The 20,551-nt window shown below is 50.1% G+C and overlaps 1 protein-coding gene across 4 annotated transcripts; it reads right to left on the bottom strand.

Annotated features, from left to right (window-relative positions):
* Window positions 1-711: 711 nt before the first annotated feature.
* On the bottom strand, window positions 712-20,225 carry ARHGAP30 (Rho GTPase activating protein 30). 4 transcript variants are annotated; one of them, XM_053608273.1, is made up of 12 exons: window positions 19,783-20,225; window positions 15,167-15,269; window positions 11,130-11,274; window positions 9,272-9,354; window positions 8,982-9,089; window positions 7,119-7,246; window positions 6,479-6,650; window positions 6,295-6,398; window positions 6,142-6,219; window positions 4,988-5,389; window positions 3,182-3,447; window positions 712-3,089 (listed from the first exon to the last, which is right to left on the bottom strand). In XM_053608273.1, exons 1-12 carry the CDS (start codon window positions 19,877-19,879, stop codon window positions 1,479-1,481), a joined length of 3,297 nt encoding a protein of 1,098 aa, XP_053464248.1. In that variant the 5' UTR covers window positions 19,880-20,225; the 3' UTR covers window positions 712-1,478. The 4 variants fall into 4 exon arrangements, with proteins under 4 accessions (XP_053464248.1, XP_053464249.1, XP_053464250.1 ...); XM_053608274.1 differs by lacking the exon at window positions 19,783-20,225 and adding an exon at window positions 18,622-19,104; XM_053608275.1 differs by lacking the exon at window positions 19,783-20,225 and adding an exon at window positions 18,622-19,104 and having other exon boundaries at window positions 11,130-11,270.
* Window positions 20,226-20,551: the final 326 nt, after the last annotated feature.

Below are 20,551 nucleotides of genomic sequence, written 5' to 3'. Positions count from 1 at the left end.
CCCAAGTAGCTTGGACTATAGGCACTCACCACAACACCTGGCTATTTTTAGAGATGGGTTCTTGCTCTTGCTCAGAGCTGGTCTTGAAACTGTGAGCTCAGGGCAGTCCACCTGCCTTGGCCTCCCATAGTGCTAGGATTACAGGTGTGAGCCACTTCACCCAGTCTGCAGATCAAGAGATGGATGTCTTGATCTGTACCCAAGGCTGGAGTGCAGTGGTGTGATCACAGCTCACAATAGCCACAAACTCCTGGACTTAAGCAAACCTCCTACCTCAGTCTCCCAAGTAGCTGGGACCACAAGTGCCAGCCGCCACATCTGGCTAATGTATTATTATCATTGGTGTCACTACATTGCCTAGGCTTGTCTCAAATTCCTGCCCTCAGGTAATCCTTCCACCTCTGCTTGCAAAATGCTGGGATTACAGGCATAAAGTACCAACCTTCAGCCAAGGGTATAGATTCTGTGTATATAGAATTCTTAGCCTAGTTCCTGGCACATAATAAGCATTATGTAAATATAAGTTTCTCTTCCCTATTTCCTGACCACTATGAACCTAGCTCTAGTTTCTAGCCCCTGGTCTCCATGACAACAACTAAGAGGAAGAACACCTAAACAGCACGAAACAAACATAGCATTTGTACAAATACCTGAAAATATGACACCTGTCACCCAAACTTTAATAAAAATGATAATACTCCACACTAAATGTAAAAATACAGCTTTTATTCTGAGACATTGATCCTTACTAGAATGGGACCCATGACCCCAGCCTGTCTGGAGATGCAGTCCCAGGTGATGAAGAACACCATTCCCCTTTCCTGAAATAGGTGGAAGTTATTTCAAAGGGAAAATGAGAGGCCAGAGAGTTCTGTGCAAGATCTCTCTTCCAGAGGCACCTAGAGACAGAGGGTAGGGAAGCTGAAGAGGGGTCCAGTCCCTCTAACAAACACCTAGAGCTTCAAAGACCTTTCTGGACAACTGATCAGACAACTGATCTGAAGCTAGAAGGACTGGGAGGTATCTGAGTGTTAAGTTATAGAACAAGGATGGGTAACTCTAGAAGTATATGGAAAGCTCTGATCTGGGACTGTCCTCCCATCTTTACCCTAAGTGTCAATGAAGAGAAATTCACAGCCTCAGAGGAGGGCAGGAACTTCCAAGTTCCTGCCTCACTTTGAGAAACTCAAATTTTCTGCCTACCCTATGTTTCCTTTGGCCAATGAACCCACTCCCTAGGAATAGGATCTTGGTGACTTTCTTGGGAATCTCCTAAGAGATAAGTGCTTTGTGTCTGAGACAATCTCAAGTAAACCAACCAAGGCAGTGCCTCCCACAGTCAAAAGGGAAACTGAGAGAGCCAGAGTCTATAGAGTTGGGCATTACAGCTGCTTGGGCTGCAGAAGAAACAGCTAGTCAGGGACCCTAGAGATTCAAGACAATATACTGGTCCATTTTGCCCAGGGTTCTGGTCCTAATCATAGTCCCTCACCTTTCCCAGAGTTAGCCTGTGTTTCAAATGCATATGATCTGCGCTGAGGGGACAAAAGGGGGTCAGGGGGCTGAGGGTCTCTGAGGGGCAGACTAAGCCGACTTCGGGGTCCAGACCCTTCTGTGCCTTCAGATGGGAGCTCTAGACAGCTAAGGGGTCGTGAAGAATGGGCAGACATCATGCTACAGGGGGAAGTTCTGGAGATGAGACTGTAGTCCCCACCCCCAGTACAGGTCTGGGTCCGCCGAACTCCCTGAGCCTCAGTCCTTTGGCGGTCCCGGGCCAGGGCTACAGCAGCATCAAAGGAAAGACTTCCCCCATTCCTCCAAGAAGATCGAGAAGCTCGGGACCCCCAAACCCTTTCCCCAGGAGTCCCATCAAGCCGGCCAGGTCTTGGGCATGGGTTTGCAGGTGCCACATGGATCTTGCTACACATTGAACTGGGCATCTTGGCAAACTGTGGTTTGGGGGGCACCACAGGCACAGAGCGGACCTGTTGGATCTGGACCAAGGTAGAAGCCAGACGCATGCCCACACCAGCAGTGGAACCAAGGGGACAGGGGCACAGATTCCAGCCCTCTGGACTGGGCTGCCCCTCAGGCTCCATCTCCTCTGGCCGAGGTGGCTGTGAGACTACTTGTTCCATCTCAGAAGACTGGGTATTGCCATCTTTGGCACAGTCAACCTCCAGGGATTCTATGCCTGAAACTTCAGAGAGGGTACCCTCTTTTAAATGGTCAGCTCTAGCCCTCTGGTCTCCCTCAGCCTCTCCATCTCCACTCTCCCGTTCCTTCCTAACTTCCCCTGCCCCTCCTTCAGCTGCTCCTGGGCTTCTGCTATCTTCACCATCTCCTCGGTCTTCCCTTTCCTCGGGGTCCCCATTTCCCTTCTGCCCTTTGGCCTCATCCTCTCTGCCTCCCTCAGCCTCTTGTTTGTGTACAACTTCCCAGTTTTCCTTGGCAACTTGGTGTTCCTGGGCCCCATGCTCTGGATCCCTTCCATCTTGCTGGGCTTTCTCTCCTTGCGCAACCTCCTCTTCTCTCTCAGTCTCTCTTTCCTTCTCCTTGTCTTTACGCTGGTCTCCTCCTGGTTCTTCCACACCCTTTGTCTCCTCTGTACCGTCAGCCTCCTTCTGATCTACAAACTTTTCTTCCTGAGCCTCTGTCCCTGTCCCACTGCCTGCTCTCAAACTGACCATCATCTCTTGGCTTCCCACAGCCCCACCTCTGTCCTCAGCAGCTATTCTAGCCTCTACCTCAGTCTCTGGACTCCCTTCAGCTTCTTCCCTGATGTCCCATCTGCTTCCAGGATGAGCCTCCTGGTCCTCCTTCTCTCCCTCACCCTGTCCCAGAGCCTGCTTTTCAGTCCCTGCTGCCTCTTCCACCAGACTCCCGGCCCCCTCCCAGGTCAGGGGTTTGGGTCCCAGAAGGGGACTCAGGTCATCATAGGCACTCAGGAAGACTTCTTCCCCATTTTCCTCCCCTACTTCAGGCCTGGGGTCAAAAGAATCCAAGGAACAGCAGCTGGGAGCCAGGACAAACTGTGCCTCATCCAGAGACAGGTCATCCAGGGGCGGCTCCACGGAAAACTCCTCCACCTGTAGGCACAGTACTGTGGCTCAGGACCAGGAGGCCCCGTCCACCCCCAGGATTCCTCGCCACCCCCAAACCCAGCATGGCTTCTCCTTACCTGAGGCCCAACTCCTAGGAGCTCCTCCAGGTAGCCCATCCCAGGGTCGTCCTCCCCAGGGGAGAAGGCTGCTCCTGCCGCTTCTGCCTTGGCCACCTCCCCAGCCTCCGCCCCCACCCACTCAGGCTCTGAGCTGCTTGAGTCCTCTAGGAAGGAGAAGGAATCCTGCACCTCCTGGGACAGGGAGTCCTCCAGGGCAGGAGCCAGGTCTGCTGGGCCTGAGTCAGCCGGGGGATCTGGGGCTGGACTTGCCTCTGACTTCTCATCTGTTAGGGAGGAAGTAGTTCCAGGAATATAAAGGTCAAGGCCAGCCCTGACTGTTTTTGATGTAGGCCTTTCTATCACTTATATGGTAGGAGCCAAACACTTTCAGCATAGATACTCCACACAGCTGATCCTCTCAGGCCAATATCCTTGACCTTTACTGAGCCCCTACAAGGGCCCTGCACTGTACACTTTACAATGCTTTTTCTTTTTTCTTTTCTTTCAGACAGAGTTTCACTTTGTCACCCTCAGTAGAGTGCCATAGTGTCACAGCTCACAGCAACCTCAAACTCATTGGCTCAAGTGATCCTCTTGCCTCAGCCTCCCAAGTAGCTGGGACTACAGGAACCCACCACAAAGCCTGGCTATATTTAGAGATGGGGTCTCACTCTTGCTCAGGCTGGTCTCAAACCCATGAGCTCAATCAGACAATCCACCTGCCTTGGCCTCCCATAGTGCTAGGATTACAGATGTGAGCCACTGCACCCGGCCCTACAATGCCTTTTCTTATTTTCCCTGCAAAACAAACTGCTATGTGGGGGTATTCTCCTCATTAACATTGAGGAAACTGAGTCTCAGAAATTAAGCAGTTTGTCCAAGGTCACCCAGCCAATTAGTAACAGCCAAAATTTGAACTCAAGCTGGGCACAGTGGCTCACACCTGTAATCCTAGCATTCTAGGAGGCTGAGGCAGGAGGATCACTTAAGCTCAGGAGTTTAAGACCAGCTTGAGCAAGGGCAAGAGCCAGTCTCTACTGAAAATAGAAAAAAGTAGCCAAGCATGTGGAACATGCCTGTAGGACCAACTACCCAGGAGGCTGAGGCAAGAGGATTGCTTGAGCCCAAGAGTTTTAGGTTGCTGTGAGCTGTGACACCGTAACACTCTACCAGAATGACAAAGTGAGACTCTGTCTCAAAAAAACAAAAACAAAAAACCTCGGCTCTATAGCACATATTCTTGCCTGATATCCTCTGATGCCTAAGGATATCCTACCAGTGACACTTCAGGAGCTGGAGTCACAGCAGGGAACAGATTCCAACTCTGTCATTTCTACCCAAATCAATAGCAAGTTGCTTAATCTAAGTCTCAGTTTGCACTGATGTACCTTAAGAATACCAATACCTATGTCATAATGTTATGAGAAAACAAAACAAGCTAATGCCTGCAACACATCCCTTGGTACATGATAAGCCCTCAACAAGTGTTAACTGTTAGTATTGATGTTACTATTATATTTCAATCATCTATTACATACTCTCGTACTTAGTATCCCTGCTTGTATGTGTTTGACACAGGCCCCCATTCTTGGATACATTAGTGATCTAAAGGCTGCCAGAGATCCCTTCTCCTTAGATTTCACACAACCTGATAATATTATTGGATACCCCCACCTCTGAATCCAGGGATGCAACTAAAGACAACTGCCTCAAAGCCTCAAAGGCTGAGGCATCTGCCTTTCTAGGGTGGATCATCCACCATCAGAACTTCCACCTGGAGTCCTAGTTGTCTTTTCCAGTCCTGGGCAATCTTTGGGTCCTTACCTGGGGGGCCAGGGCCAAGGCCAGGGCCAGGGCCAGGGCCAGAGGCAGGGTTTGGCCGGTACTGTAGAGCAGGGCACTCAAGACCACGAGTGAGCCTGGCCAAGGAGACGTTAGAGATGATGTTCGGAGGCACATTGAGGATAGAGGTGATGTGTAGCGGGAGGTTGACATTGTAGGGGTCTGAGATGTGAACACCAGCACAACGCTCTGCACGGCTGCTGCCCCCACCCCGGACGGCTGACCGCCCAGTTCGTGGTGTGCCTGGTTCTGAGTTTGTGCCGCCCAGTGCTTCTGCCTCCAGCTCCTGTTCACCCTCTGCTGCCTCCAAAGAATCATTCTCCATGTTCTCAGGCAGCAGTGGGCTAGGCCGGGGGCTGATGGGCCCCACTAGCCCCTCTGGCTCTGTGGAGGAGAGAGAGGGCCAAGTAAGCCCGAGCTGAAGCTCTGAGAGCCTAAACACCCCAGCAAGGCTCTGAAGAATGTTCTCTGCTTTCTTGGGCCTGGACAGCCTGGAAGGCACCAGGCCCTGCTTCTTCTGGCCATTACTACAAACTCCATGAAGCCAGTCAGTCAAAGGTTACCCTACTACACACACCTAGGGAGTCACTATCCTTCCCTGCAGATGCAGTCACTGGAAACCACCACACACACACAGAGAGACACACGCTGTCTCTTTGTATACAAACATTCATCCCACATCCCCACAGGTTAGATGACAAGCTCACCACAATAAACTTAGCATCAGCCCTGTGGCTGATATATAATAGGTTTTCCTTAAATATATATATATATATATATATATATTTTTTTTTTTTTTTTTGTAGAGACAGAGTCTCACTTTACTGCCTTCAGTAGAGTGCCATGATGTCACAGGACTCACAGCAACCTCTAGCTCTTGGGCTTCCGCGATTCTCCTGCCTCAGCCTCCCAAGCAGCTGGGACTACAGGTGCCCACCACAACGCCCAGCTATTTTTTGGTTGCAGTTCAGCTGGGGCTGGGTTTGAACCCGCCACCCTCGGTATATGGGGCTGGCACCCTACTCACTGAGCCACAGGCACCACCCAATAATTTAACGGAGTTGGCCACATGTACACACACTGGCCCCTGCTGTTGATCATGCAGCACATACAGAGGGGAGCACACCTACACTCACCGTCACTGGCCCCAGCTGCAGCACTCAGTGAGTCCATACTCTTGGCTGGCCGCAGTGTCCCCTTATTGGATTTGTCCTCTGCAAAACAGAGATGTGTGTGGAGCCATGGCCTTGTACATGCTCAGCAGAGCTGTCCCACCTCCCCAGACTTACCCCTGTCCTCAGCTCCCCGTGGAAGTTTACGCTTTGTCTCATGACCAGAACGACCTAGATTGAAGATAGATCTCCACTTCCTGACCTTCAGAGACCCCTTCCTCCTGCAAGAAATGAAGAAATAATTGCAGGGTGGGGCTTGGTGATCAGTGCAGAGGAGAAGGGCCCAGGAAGGCAGCCTTACTTGTGCTCTGCAATCTCAATGATAGTATGGTAGGGCCGGATCTGAGGGGGTCCATCCCCAGCCTGCAGGATGCTAGGCAGATGGTAAGGTAGGGACCTGGGCATATGGTCCTCAAGGTTGCCTGATACCCGGGCCCCTGGAAGTGATCGCCATCCACTGTCCATCTCACCACCTGAGAAGAGAAAAGGAATTGACCAGTGAAGAACAGAGCTGAGAGAGGAACCTCGGGTACCCAGCTTTTCATCACCCTACCAACTACAAGGCTAAGGATACACTCAGAGACCCCTGGAGATAGTGCCTCCATGTCCAGCTCCTCAAGAGGGTGTCCTTATGGACAGAGGAGGCCAGGATATCCCAAGACATTGACACCTCCCTGGGATAGGAGGTGGGTATGAGCTGCCACTATCCTGCGGATTCAGAGGTCAGACTATGCCCTGAACAACAGAAGAAGCCTACTGTAGTCCTGACTGCACCCACCATTATCTCTCCAGGATTGTCCCCATGGGACCATCACCCATATCTCTCTATAAGAATCAGATTTCCCATCTGCAAAACAGGGAAACTGAACTAGCTGATCTTCAAGGCCCTCTATAACTAACGCGACTCTCCAGACAGTGTGAGGGTCAGGAAGGACACTGACCACAGAGGGAGGCACCCCCAAAAAGCTGGTCCACATGTGTGAGGATGAACTCAACGACGATGGACTGCACACGCACTTCCATGAAGGCCGCTGTCCCATTGAAGCCTGAGGCCTCTATGTCCTTAGACCTGTGGAGACATGGAGTTGTTCTCTCTGCAGCCCTACTACGCCTGCCCATCCAAATGCTACCTGAGAATACCTCATACCCTCTTCCTTGCATGCCCTTAATACCATCTCCACCTTTTCAACAATATGCATGATGCCTTGGAGTTTCAAATGCTCCTTCCTCCAGGAAGTCTTCTTGGATACTCTCCTCAGGACTAATCTCTACTTCTTTTGTTTGCCAGGATACCCTATTTATAGTAAATTACAGGACTTCTCATAACCTGTCTGGTACCACAGTGAGTGATATGCAGACTAGTTCTCCAATAGACCGCAAGACATTTACTGAAAAAAATGGCAAGGACATATCATTCTCCAATCTCTGAGCTCAGTGATACAGCAAAGGAAAATAGAAAGGGTCTGCACTGGACAGGTGCAGTGGCTCACACTTGTAATCCCAGCACTCTGAGAGACCAAGGCAGGAGGATCTCTTGAGCTCAAGAGTTTGTTTGTTTGTTTGTAGAAACCGAGTCTCACTTTATCGCCCTTGGTAGAGTGCCATGGCATCACACAGCTCACAGTAACCTCCAGCTCCTGGGCTTAGGAGATCCTCATGCCTCAGCCTCCCAAGTAGCTGGGACTACAGGCACCCATCACAATGCCCCACTATTTTTTTGTTTGAACCCACCACCCTCGGTATATGGGGCCAGCGTCCTACTCACTGAGCCACAAGTGCCGCCCTTGTTCGTTTTTTTTGAGACAGAGTCTCACTTTGTCACCTTGATAGAGTGCTGTGATGTCACAGCTCACAGCAACCTCCAGCTCTTGTGCTTAGGTGATTCTCTTGCCTCAGCCTCCAGAGTAGCTGGGACTACAAGGGCCCACTATAACGCTTGACTATTTTTTTGTTGCAGTTTAGCCAGGGCTGGGTTCAAACCCACCACCCTTGGTATATGGAGCCGGCGCCCTACACCCTGAGCCACAGACATCACCCAAGCTCAAGAGTTTGAGACCAGCTTGAGCAAGAGCAAGACTCCATCTCTAAAAAAAAGAAAAATAAAAAAATTGAAAAAACTAGCCAGGCATTGTCATGGGTACCTGTAATGCCAGCTACTCAGGTGTGTGAGTCAGGAGGATCACTTGAGTCCAGGATTTTTTTTTTTTTTTAGAGACAGAGTCTCACTTTATCACCCCTCAGTAGAGTGCATGGCGTCACAGCTCACAGCAACCTCCAACTCCTGGGCTTAGGCAATTCTCTTGCCTCAGCCTTCCAGTAGGTGGGACTATAGGCGCCTGCCACAACGCCCGGCTATTTCTTGTTGCAATTTGGCTGGGACCAGGTTCAAACCTGCCACCCTCGGTATATGGGGCTGGTGCTCTACCCACTGAGTCACAGGCGCTGCCCTGAATCCAGGAATTTGAAGTTGCTGTTAGCTAGGCTGACACCACAGCACTCTAGCCTAGGTAACAGAGTAAGTCCTGGCCATTAGGGACTTTATTTAATCTCAGAGAAGGGACTCAAATAGGTGGACCCTTTAAAAAAAAAAAAAAAGACCTTGCCCTTAGGGACTTGATTTGATCTAAGAGGAAGGACTCAAATAGGTGAGCCCCATCACATTCAACATAATCCTGAACACTTCTTTCTCACTGGGCTTCATGAGACCCCTCGCCCCTGTCTAGTGCACCTACACAGCTATACACCATCCTGGGAGCAGCCTCCCAAAAGTTAGCCTCCACCAGAATCCCCACATATGCACCCACCTTAGCAGGTTGGGGGCCCACACGATAGCCAGGTTGCGGGCATGCATGTTGGTCTGGACACTGAACGAGGCCATGTGCACCAAGTGCCGCATGAGAAACTCCAGGGTCCTGCAGAGAGTGGGAGAAGGGGTCATGCAGGGAACACCCAGAGCGAGGTAGGGCTGGGCCAGGGAGCCAGGAGAGATAAACCAAGGCTCCCAGTGGAAAGAGGGGGGCTATGTGTAGGAGGAGGGGTCAGGAGGGGTCAGGACTCTTGGGGGTGGGAGCTTTGAGGAGGGAGTGCCACATACCTATAGTTTGGGACAGGGAGTTCTCGAAGCACCTCTAGGATCTTGACCAAGCGCTCAGGCTCTAATTGCACTGCCACAGCCTCCTGATTGGGAGGAAGCAGGAGCCAGTGACGCAGTAGTGCCCCTGCTGACTCCCCAGAGTTCTGCACCAAACCCTCAGGAGCAATCTGGGCTGTGTTCTGGGCTGCCCCTGCCCTGCCTCTTCTGAGAAGCCTTAACTTAATAGAGAGAGCTCAGAACTTGAGGTCTAGAAAAGATAGCAGCCGAATCTTGATTATGCCACTTCATAGCTTCTATGAACTTGAGCACCTTCACTGCCGCTTCCTGCCTTCACATGCTCATTAGTAAAGCTCTGGTTCAGGGACACATGAGTGGGACCCAACCTGTGGGGTTGCTTCAGTGTGTCCAGGAAAGCCCACACTCACCCAGAATAGCTGTGGGAACCAAGTGTTGTGCCACTACTGCTGAGGGTCTCTCAATGCTGTTGTGCTCAGTAAAATGCAGCTTATTTGTTTGTTTTTCTTTTTTTCTTTTTCTTTTTTCTTTTTGAGACAGAGTCTCACTTTGTCACCCTTGGTAGATAGACTTGGCATCATAGGTCACAGCAACCTCAAACTCTTGGGCTCAAGTGATTCTCCTGCCACAGCCTCCCAAGTAGCTGGGACGACAGGCACCTGCCACAATGCTCAGCTATTTTTAGAGACAGGGTCTCACTCTTGCTCCGGCTGGTCTCGAACTCTTGAGCTCAGGCAATCCACCTGCCTCAGCCTCCCAAAGTGCTAGGATTACAGGCATGAACCACTGCATCTGGCCAATGCAACTTATTTTAAAAGTGTTACTTAATTCGGGCGGCGCCTGTGGCTCAGTCGGTAAGGTGCCGGCCCCATATGCTGAGGGTGGTGGGTTCAAACCCGGCCCCGGCCAAACTGCAACCAAAAGATGGCCGGGCGTTGTGGCAGGCGCCTGTAGTCCCAGCTACTTGGGAGGCTGAGGCAGGAGAATCGCTTAAGCCCAGGAGTTGGAGGTTGCTGTGAGCTGTGTGAGGCCACAGCACTCTACCGAGAGCCATGGAGTGAGACTCTGTCTCTACAAAAAAAAAAAAAAAGCGTTACTTAATTCAGGATCGCATTTTTGTCATGTGTTTTCTCATTTGAAAGATGTTCAACATCAATTACAGTTAATGGAAGGGCACCCTTGATGAAATTTCAACTTCTTTTTTTTTTGTAGAGACAGAGTCTCACTGTACCACCCTCAGGTAGAGTGCCACGACGTCACATGGCTCACAGCAACCTCTAACTCTTAGACTTATGCGACTCTCTTGCCTCAGCCTCCCAAGCAGTTGGGACTACAGGGGCCTGCCACAACGCCCAGCTATTTTTTTTGTTGCAGTTTGGCAGGGGCTGGGTTTGAACCCGCCACCCTCAGCATATAGGGCCAGCGCCCTACTCACTGAGCCATAGGCGCCGCCCGAAATTTCAACTTCTAAAAAGTGTTCTCATTCTCCTAAGTGTAGGGAAGCTCTGATCTGGGTGCTTGTCAAGGGCTTTCCAGCTCTGACAATCTTGTTTCTGCCTCCCTAAGTCTCACTCCCCACTGTGTATGCCGGCTTCAAGCCTGAGGGAGGGGATACAGTGGAGAGAGAATGAATGGAGAGAGAGTGAAGAAAAGAGGGGCAGAGGTGGCAGGGGCTAGGGGATTTGGGGAGGAGGCATTCCCCCCAATACTGGGGGGGATGCCCATTCTCTGTCCTGCCACCTCACTAAGACTGTGCCTGGCATGTGACACAACCTGGATGTCAAAACCAAAGCAGTCACCCAGGAGCCCTGTGATCCACACCCACACCCACCCCTCAACTCACAGCAAACTTGTCATAGAGCCGGTAAGTGAGCAGGGGATCTGGCAGTTCTCTGAAGTAGGCCTTGCACAGGGAGGAGACACAGTGGATGTCCTGGAGGTAAACGTCCCGCCGCAAGTCTGGCTTCCGTTCTGCCTCAAACTCCTGCCTGGGGAGGTGCAGAGTGGTCAGGAGTGGTAGGGGTTGGAGTAATGTGCTGAAAGGTGGAAATTATGGAGACGGGCTCCACTAGGTAGTGAGTCAACATGTGTGGGACTTGGAAGGAGAATGTTGGGGCATGTATACATGTGAAGCAGCAAGTTATAAGGTGTTGTGTACGTTGACGTGTAGAAGTGGATGTGAGGGTAAGTGGATCTATGCACAAACATGGTTATGTTAGGGATGTTGCTGTTGATGTGAGCAGCAATGCAGGGGGCTATGCAGGAGTCAGTGGTAGTAGGGAATGGACCTAAAGCATGCTTGGGGATCCACGCAAAAATGAATACGTGTAATGTGGAAAGAAATGTAATGTAAATCTTCAAGACTTTGGATTAGGCAACAGTTCCTTCAGTATGACACCCAAAACACAAGCAACCAAAGAAAAAAACAAATTGAGCATTAAAATCTAAAACTTTGGCTCGGCACCTGTAGCTCAGCTGCTAGGGCACCAGCCACATACACTGGAGCTGGTGGGTTCGAACCCAGCCCAGTCCTGCCAAACAACAATGACAACAACAACCAAAAAAAAAAGAAAAATAGTCAAATGTTGTGGCTGGCGCCTGTAGTTCCAGCTATTCGGGAGGCTGAGGCAAGAGAATTGCTTAAGCCCAAGAGTTAGAGATTGCTGTGAGCTGTGATACCACGGCACTCTACCGAGGGCAACATAATGAGACTCTGTCTCAAAAAAAAAAAAAAAAACTAAAACTTTGTGTGTCAAAGGACACTATCAAAAAAGTGAAGACAGGCCTCAGGGCCTGTAGCTCAAGCGGCTAGAGTGCCAGCCACATACACCAGAGCTGGCGGGTTTGAGCCCAGCCCAGGCCTATCAAATGACGATGACAACTATAACAAAAAAAAAAAAAAAAGGCAGGCATAATGGCGGGTGCCTGTAGTCCCAGCTACTTGGAAGGCTGAGGCAAGAGAATCTTTATTTATTTATTTATTTATTTTTTTGGTAGAGACAGAGTCTCGCTTTATGGCCCTCGGTAGAGTGCCGTGGCCTCACACAGCTCATAGCAACCTCCAACTCCTGGGCTTAAGCGATTCTCTTGGTTCAGCCTCTGGAGCAGCTGGGACTACAGTCACTTGCCACAATGCCCGGCTATTTTTTGGTTGCAGTTTGGCCGGGGCCGGGTTTAAACCTGCCACCCTCGGTATATGGGGCTGGCGCCCTACCCACTGAGCCACAGGTGCCGCCCTGCAAGAGAATCTTTTAAGCCCAGGAGTTTGAGGTTGCTGTGAGCTATGACGCCATAGCACTCTACCCAGGGCAATATAGTAAGGCTCTGTCTCAAAAAAAAAAAGTAAAGACAATTCAGAGAATGGCAGATAATATTTGCACATCATATATCTGCTGAGGGTGTAACACTCAGAACTCTTAGACCTCAATGATAAAAAGACAACAGATAATCCAATTAAAAACCATGCAGCGGGCGGCGCCTGTGGCTCAGTGAGTAGGGCGCCAGCCCCATATGCTGAGGGTGCCGGGTTCAAACCCAGCCCCGGCCAAACTGCAACTAAAAAATAGCCGGGCGTTGTGGTGGGCGCCTGTAGTCCCAGCTGCTCGGGAGGCTGAGGCAAGAGAATCGCATAAGCCCAAGAGTAAAGAGGTTGCTGTGAGCCGTGTGACGCCACGGCACTCTACCTGAGGGCCGTACATTGAGACTCTGTCTCTACAAAAAAAAAAAAAAAAAACCATGCAGCTAGGACTGGTGGCACATGCCTGCAGTCTCAGCTACTCAGCGGGCGGAGGCAGGAGGATCACTTGAGCCCAGTAGTTCAAGGCCAGCCTGGGCAACATAGTGGGACCCTATCTCTAAAAAAAAAAAAAAAAGGTTTTTTATGAGAGAGAATCTCACTTTGTCACCCTCAGTAGAGTGCCCTCATGCCACAGCTCAGGGCAACCGCAAACTATAGTGATTCTCTTGCTTCAGCCTCCCAAGTAGCTGAGACTACAGGCTCCTGCCACAACACCCAGCTATTTTTATTCATTTTATTTATTTATGTATATATATTTTTTTTTCTTTTTTTTTTTTTTTTTGAGGCAGAGTCTCACTCAATCACCCCGGGGTTGAGTGCCATGGCAAAATAGCTCACAGCAACCTCAAACTCTTAGGCTGAAGCGATTCTCTTGCCTCAGCCTCCCAAGTAGCTGGAACTAAAGGTGCCTGCCACAATGCCAGGCTATTTTCAGAGACAGGCTCTCACTTGTGCTCAGGCTGGTCTCGAACCTGTGAGCTCAGGGCAATCCACCCGCCTCAGCCTCCCAGAGTGTTAGGATTACAGGTGTGAGCTTCCACATCAGGCCTGAAAATATTTTTAATTAATTAATCATGTTTTTAATAAGAGAAGGATTTGAATAGACATCTCTTCACGGAAGATATGCAAATGGTGAATCAGCACATGATAAGATGTTCAACATCATTACCTATTAGAGAAATGCAAATATAAATCACAGTGAAATATCAGTTCACCACCCACCAGGATGTCTATAATCAAAAAGACACAGAGTAACAATTATTGGCAAGGATATATAGAAACGGGAACTGTCATGCATTGGTGGTGGGAATGTAAAATGATACAGCTGCTAAGAAAAACAATTTGTCATTTCCTTTAAAAGTTCAACATAAGTTACCATGTGACCTGGCAATTCCACCTCTAGGTATGTACTCAAAAGAATCGCAAATATACATCAACACAGAAACATGTGTGTGTGTTTATAGCAGAATTATTCAAAATGCCAAAAACAGGGTGGTGCCTGTGGCTCAAAGGAGTAGGGCGCTGGCCCCATATGCTGGAGTTGGTGGGTTCAAACACAGCCCCAGCCAAAAACAGCAAAAAAAAAAAAGTCAAAAACAACCCAAATAGCCATCAACTAATGAATGGATAGACAGATGTGATACAACCATATGATGGAACACTATTCTGCCATAGAGAGGAATGAAGAACTGGTACATGCTGCAACATGTGTGAACCTTAAGAACATTCTAAGTGAAAAGAGCCAGACACACAAAGTCACACATTATATGATCCCTTCTATGTGGAATGTCCAGAACAGGCAAATCCACAGAGACAGAAAGTAGGCTAGGAGTTGCCAGGGGCTGGGTGAAGGGGAACCGTGCAGTGACTGCTAATGGGTACGCAGTTTTGGGGGGGATGATGAAATGTTCTGTAATTAGATTGTGACGATGAATGCACAACCTTGTAGACATACTAAAAACCACTGAATTGTACATTTTTTTTTTTTTTTTTTTTGTAGAGACAGAGTCTCACTTTATGGCCCTCGGTAGAGTGCCATGGCATCACACAGCTCTCAGCAACCTCCAACTCCTGGGCTTAAGCGATTCTCTTGCCTCAGCCTCCCGAGTAGCTGGGACTACAGGCACCCGCCACAGCGTCCAGCCATTTCTTGGTTGCAGTTCAGCCGGGGCTGGGTTTGAACCCGCCATCCTCGGTATATGGGGCCGGCGCCTTACCGACTGAGCCACAGGTGCCGCCCGAATTGTACATTTTTAAATGGTGAGTTTTATGGTATATGAAAAATATGTAAATTTTGTAGAAGTCTAGGTGGTGTATATGGAAGTGTGTGTGTGTGTGTGTGTGTGTGTGTGTGCGAGCGCGCGCGCATACCCGCGCGCATGTGTGCAAGGCTGGGGGAGTGGGCCCATGGTTTCCACCTTCCTGAGATGTTAGAGCTCCTGCCTAACTCAGCAGCCAGCATTTCTGCCTCCTTCTCCCCACATCACCTCACCATCCTCTCTGCTCTCCACAGCAATACTTACCATGGCCCTGTGGCTCCCTGGCCTCCTGGCCACAGAGCCCTCCCACTCTATCTGACTCACCGGAGCTTCTGGATGTTGGAGGAGACCCCTGAGAGGCGGTAGATTCCATCCACCACTCCATACTCCTCTACAAACTCTGCACAGCTCCTTAGTACCTGGGGCACTGGAACACAGATGGGGCAGAGAAAGAGAAATGGGTTTGAGAAATGGAAGCACTGGGGAAGGGAGTTTGGGGAGATGGAGGGCAAAGCTGGTGGAATAAGATCTTGTCAGAAAGATTCTTGCAGGTCATCAGCTCCAATTCTTTTACAGAATCTCTGCCCATCGGATCTTAGAACCTGGCCATAAAGCCTTCAGTGTGGGGTGGGGGGGCTCACTGCCTCTCCAGACTACCCAACGAGTCCTGTGCTAGAAATTTCTACCTTTGCTGAACTGAAATTTGTCTCTCTGTAATTATTAGTTGCTATGCCAAAATTTTTAAAGGGGCAGCAATCCAGTTGGTAGGGGAGGCAGAATCAAGGACAGATCTTCAAAGTGAGTTTACACAACACTCAACAAAAGATTTAGGATGATTAGTTGTTGCAACCAAAATGTAAGAGTACTGATGGGAATTATTCTGAAGCACATCTTCTCATAAGAAAGTTCATGGCTATTAGTTCTGTCATAGGAAAGTACAAAAATTAGTGACAGATCTTCAAATAGGTCAACTCAGGAGAGAAACTCCTATGTGCCAAGCATCGCACTGACTGCTTTATATATGTTGTCTTTCAGTCTGGTAAATTAGTCATTTCTGTCTCCAGTTTACAGGTAAGAAAACAGGATCAAAGAAGTAGCAGGCACCCTGCAGCACCCAGCTAGAGGCACCATTCAAATCAAAAAGTCCAAAACAGCTATATTGTCTCTCTCAATCCTGGGTCCCCTCTTGTTGTTGTTGTTGTTGATGTTTGTTTGTTTGTTTTTGAGACACAGTCTTACTCTGTCACCATGAGTAGAGTGCTGTGGTGTCATATAGCTCACAGAAGCCTCAAACTTTTGGGCTCAAGTGATCCTCTTGCCTCAGCCTCCCAAGTAGCTGGGACTACAGGCACCTGCCACAATATCTGGCTAGTTTTTCTATTTTTATTAGAAACAAGGTCTCCAACTCCTGAGCTCAGGTGATCTGCCTACCTCAGCCTCCCAGAGTGCTGGGATTACAGGCATGAGCCACCTCATCGGACCATTAGTTTTTGTGTTTATGCCTTCTGACTTGTGTTTATGCCATCCCAGCATCTGGCACAATGTTGAAACAGTACTGATGAAACAGGGCAGGTACTCAATAGATGTTTATTTATTTATTATTTTTTTGACAGGGTCTCACTTTGTCATCCTGGGTTGAATGCCGTGGCATCACAGCTCATAGAAAACTCAAACTCTTGGGCTTAAGCAATTCTCTTGCCTCGGCCTCCCAAGTAGCTGGGACTCCCGGCACCCGCCACAATGCTCTGCTATTTTTTAGAGATGAGGTCTTGCTCTGGCTCAGGCTGGTCTGGAACCCATGAGATCAGGCACTCTACCCACCTTGGCCTCCCGAATGCTAGGATTACAGGTGTGAGCCACCTCACCCGGCCTCAATAGGTTTATTAAATGCCTCAATGAATTAACCAGTCAATTATAAGAGTCGGTGACATCTCTTGGAGATTTAATAGAGAATATTGCTTATGACAAAACTTTCAGTCCTATTAACTGGGACACACCGGAGAAATCTCTCACTTGCCAGTGTCAGAAAAGGCTGTCTTTCTCCTAAGCTACCCATTATATTTTTTTCTTATGGCCCGTGTAAGTTTTGTACCTGATTATATTTACCTCTTCAACCACCAGAGAGCTCAGAGCCCACCTTCAGGAACCATATAAGACCATCTGATATGCATTTCTAGGTGCTGGTCTTCCTTTTCCTCTTGTTTTCTTTTCAACCTAATTCCTTTAGCCATTTATTTTATATTTTTGTGAACTTTCGAATTTTAGAAGTCATCCCACGCTTTTTGTGGAATAAAGTATGATAAAAGTACAGGATGAAGAAAGATGCAATAAATCCACCAACTGCAACCTTTCTACTCTCTTCATATAACCTGGTTTCCAGGCCCTTTGTCCCTCTGCACACCACAGCCAGGACTTGGGTGGGATAAGGGAGGTATCTAGGTGCAAAATTTCAGGAAGCACTTTCTCCCACGCATAGTCTTGAGAGTGAGCGCCTGCTTAAAAATGATGTAACTTGGGCCCTGAGAGTGAGTTGTTCCTAAAATGTTGCACCCTAGTCAGCTCTCTTGCCTCAGCCTAGTCTCAGCCCTGCACTTCACAATCCATTCCTTCAGTGCCTGCTACCTTTGCCAGGATCCCCTAAGGTTTTCAGGACTGAATGCAGAGATGGGGCAGGCTTTCATTCAAGCTGCCACTCTAGTCTGGGGTGCCCCATGCTGTATTAACTCTTTGGGGCACCACATGATTCTGTTGACTCAAGGTGGTCAACTGTCACATGAATAGCCACCAAAACAGGTCTTCTCCATCCTGTCCTTCTCTGCTGATTTTGAATCTCCAGAGAAGGTCTTAAGAGAGGACAGTCAAAAGCCAAGGGGTCAGAGCAATAGAGGAAATGGCTCCATAGAGAAAACTGTGGAAGAGAAAACAGGGTCAGAGAGAAGTGAGAGTCAGGGACTTAGAGATCAGAGAGATGAGGTCGGAGATAAAAGCTGGAGACAATGGTGGAATGGTGGAATCAAAGGAAGGAAATGGGCTGGACGGCCTGAAGCTTAGGGACCCGGAAGAATTAGAAACCTGAACGAGATATGCAAAAGATAAAAATTAGGAAAAGGAAGAACTCAGCACATATAGGGATTAGGGGAGGAAGAGACCCACAAGGGGGCACATTGCTGGGAAAGAGGGCTGAGTTAGAGCAAGGTTGTGTTTGTGGAGGGGGCTACAGAATGACCAGGGAGGAAAAATTAACCAGAAACACAGATCTCTCTGACCTGGGCTTTCATTTTTTTGATGGGTATTGGGTTAAAGAGAGGAGCCATCACTAGCCTCTCTCTGTCCTTCCACTTTCCACCACTCTGTACTGGGAAGAGCTGGGGATAGGAGAGGGGCCACCACTGCTGCTCTGATGCCTGAGATCACTCCACCCTTGGGCTCAGGTGAGGTGCTGTTGAGGTGCTGCTCTGGGATTCACCTAGGATCAGGATCCTATCAGGAACAGATGTCTATCCTCTCTGGAGAGCGTGCCTCTCTGATGGAACACAGACGGAAGCCAGGAAGGTTAGGAAGAGGGTCTGGGCTGGCTATGGGTTCCGTGTTTCAAGATAGGGTTGGTTTGTGGCCCACAGGAAAGGGCAGCACCAGCAAAGATTGAACTGAGGGTTTGCAAAGAGCCAGAAGAACATCATCTCCAGATAAATCCTGTGGTCCTTGGCCAAGAATCATCATTCTTGAAAGGAATCCCTTGTGGAGGAGTAAGCCCTGTCAGCTGCACCACATCCACTCACCCAGTGAGAAGAGGAAGGCAGGGAGAAGCTGGTTTCAGCTGTTTAACACTCTTCCTTGGGCTTTCCCTTAACAGAGGTCAGTGGGGAGGAGGCCCTCCACTCTGGAGGGAGGAGAAAAGGGGAAGGAGGTGTAGGGGGTGCAGGGGCAGGGCTGAGAGCAGGAAATGAGCTGGGAACCACCATCACCCTCCCTCTGCTGCAGGCACCCCAACTCAGAGCAGAGGCTGCGACAAAGAGGAAATGACAGATTGGGGTGGGGTAGGATGGGAGGGAGGAACTGTGCCCTTCTCAGAGAGAAGCTTCAAGTCCCAAAACAAGCTGAGCTGGGCAGCCAGGATACCTGGGTTTGATTTCAAATCAAATCAAGAAGTGGTTTTGAGTGGACACTCCATGCCAGGCCTGGTTGCGAGCCTGATTTTGTGTCTGGTCCTGCTGGCTTCAAAGCCCACCCCAAGGTAACCCAGGAGGGGAGCTGGGTGAGCTCACCGACAGCCCCCACACCCACCCCACCAGCTTCAAACCAGGCCTCACACCATCTCTTTCACTCTTCCCCATTTCAGAAGTTCTCCCCTGAGCCCTCACTTGGTACCTGTTTCTCCTTTGCACTGAGAGAATGGGAGAATCACGGATACTGCAGGAGGAGGCTGTCCCCACCCCACATCCTCTCCTGTGGCCCCACAAGGCTGCAGCAGGGCCAGAGCCTGGTGGGCTCCTCCAACCAGGAAAACCCCTTGTTTCTCAAGCGCCATCCTCAGACTCTCCTGGGGTCCTCCTCTTGCCCTTTCATTCAGACCCAAGGATAGTCATTGCCCCTCCAGTCACTCCTCTCTTGGACCTGCCAGCTCAGCCTCCCTCTCTTGTCCCTGGTCACTTGCCCTTCATGTCAGTTCCTGCCTCCCCTGGGTTTCCAATCTCTCATCCTCCTGTCACTGCTCCCTGGGTGCTCACATTCTCATCCCCTCACCACCATTTCCAGAAAATTACACAGGGAGCCACCAAGCCTTCTTCATTTCCTGTCTTGCCTGCTCATAGGTCTCTTGGATGGTGACCCCAGGCCACTGCTCCTTCCCCAGAAGCACTGGGAGCTGCCTCTGCCCCTCAGACTGGGTAAGGCTGGAGACCTCTGTGCCACCCCACCCGCTGCAGCAGCTTCCTCCTTACCCTCCTGGCCTGAGTGCTGCAGGTGCTCCTGCAGGTCACAGCCGAACACCCGCTCCTTCGAGCTGCCCTTCTTCTTTCCTTTCTGCCGAGACTTCATGGCCAGAGCCCCAGGACCCTGGCCCAGCCACCTCTTTCCCCCAAGACCTTTGCCCTACCAATCCCCCATAGGATCCCAGCCGGCCACCAGGCCTGGCCCAGCCCCAGAGGGGCAGGGCTCCAAACTGGGGGTGGAGGGTGGCCTAGGCAAGGGGCAGTGGCTCCTGCCACTGGGGACCCAGCCACACGGAAGTGGCTGTGGAAGAGGAAGCTGCCAGGACCCTGGCAAGAAGCTGTGTCTCGTGGCCCAGACTGGCACTCGCCCTTCTCGCCCCACTCAGCTCTGGGTGGGGGGGCAGGAAGCTGTGCAGCTCCTCAAACCCACTTCCTGATAGAGCATCTCTGCAACCACAGGGCCTGGGGTGGGGGAGGTAGCTGACATCCACGTCCTCACCCATTGCTGGGACTTCGCTCATTGGTCAAGGGGTGGTGATGTCAGAGCCCTGGGGTGGAGTGATGGCGCCTGGAGTGTGAGCAGGTGACCAATACCCTTGGAGATCAGAATTCTTGGGTCCAAGGTGGAGACCTAAGGCTTGCTTGGAAGCAAGGCCATGTGTGGCTGTGCAGAGCACACCCAGGAGGGAGGATGCCCTTGGATGAGCCTGTCACCTCAGTCAAGTCGATCACTTCACTGAGTCTCAGTTTCCATACCTATGAAAGTGAGGTGATTTTT

This window comes from Nycticebus coucang, chromosome 10 (genome assembly GCF_027406575.1).
Source record: "Nycticebus coucang isolate mNycCou1 chromosome 10, mNycCou1.pri, whole genome shotgun sequence".
In the NCBI taxonomy this organism is placed as follows: domain Eukaryota; kingdom Metazoa; phylum Chordata; class Mammalia; order Primates; family Lorisidae; genus Nycticebus; species Nycticebus coucang.
Note: the sequence above shows the minus strand (reverse complement) of the source record. Positions and strands in the feature narration are given on the sequence as shown.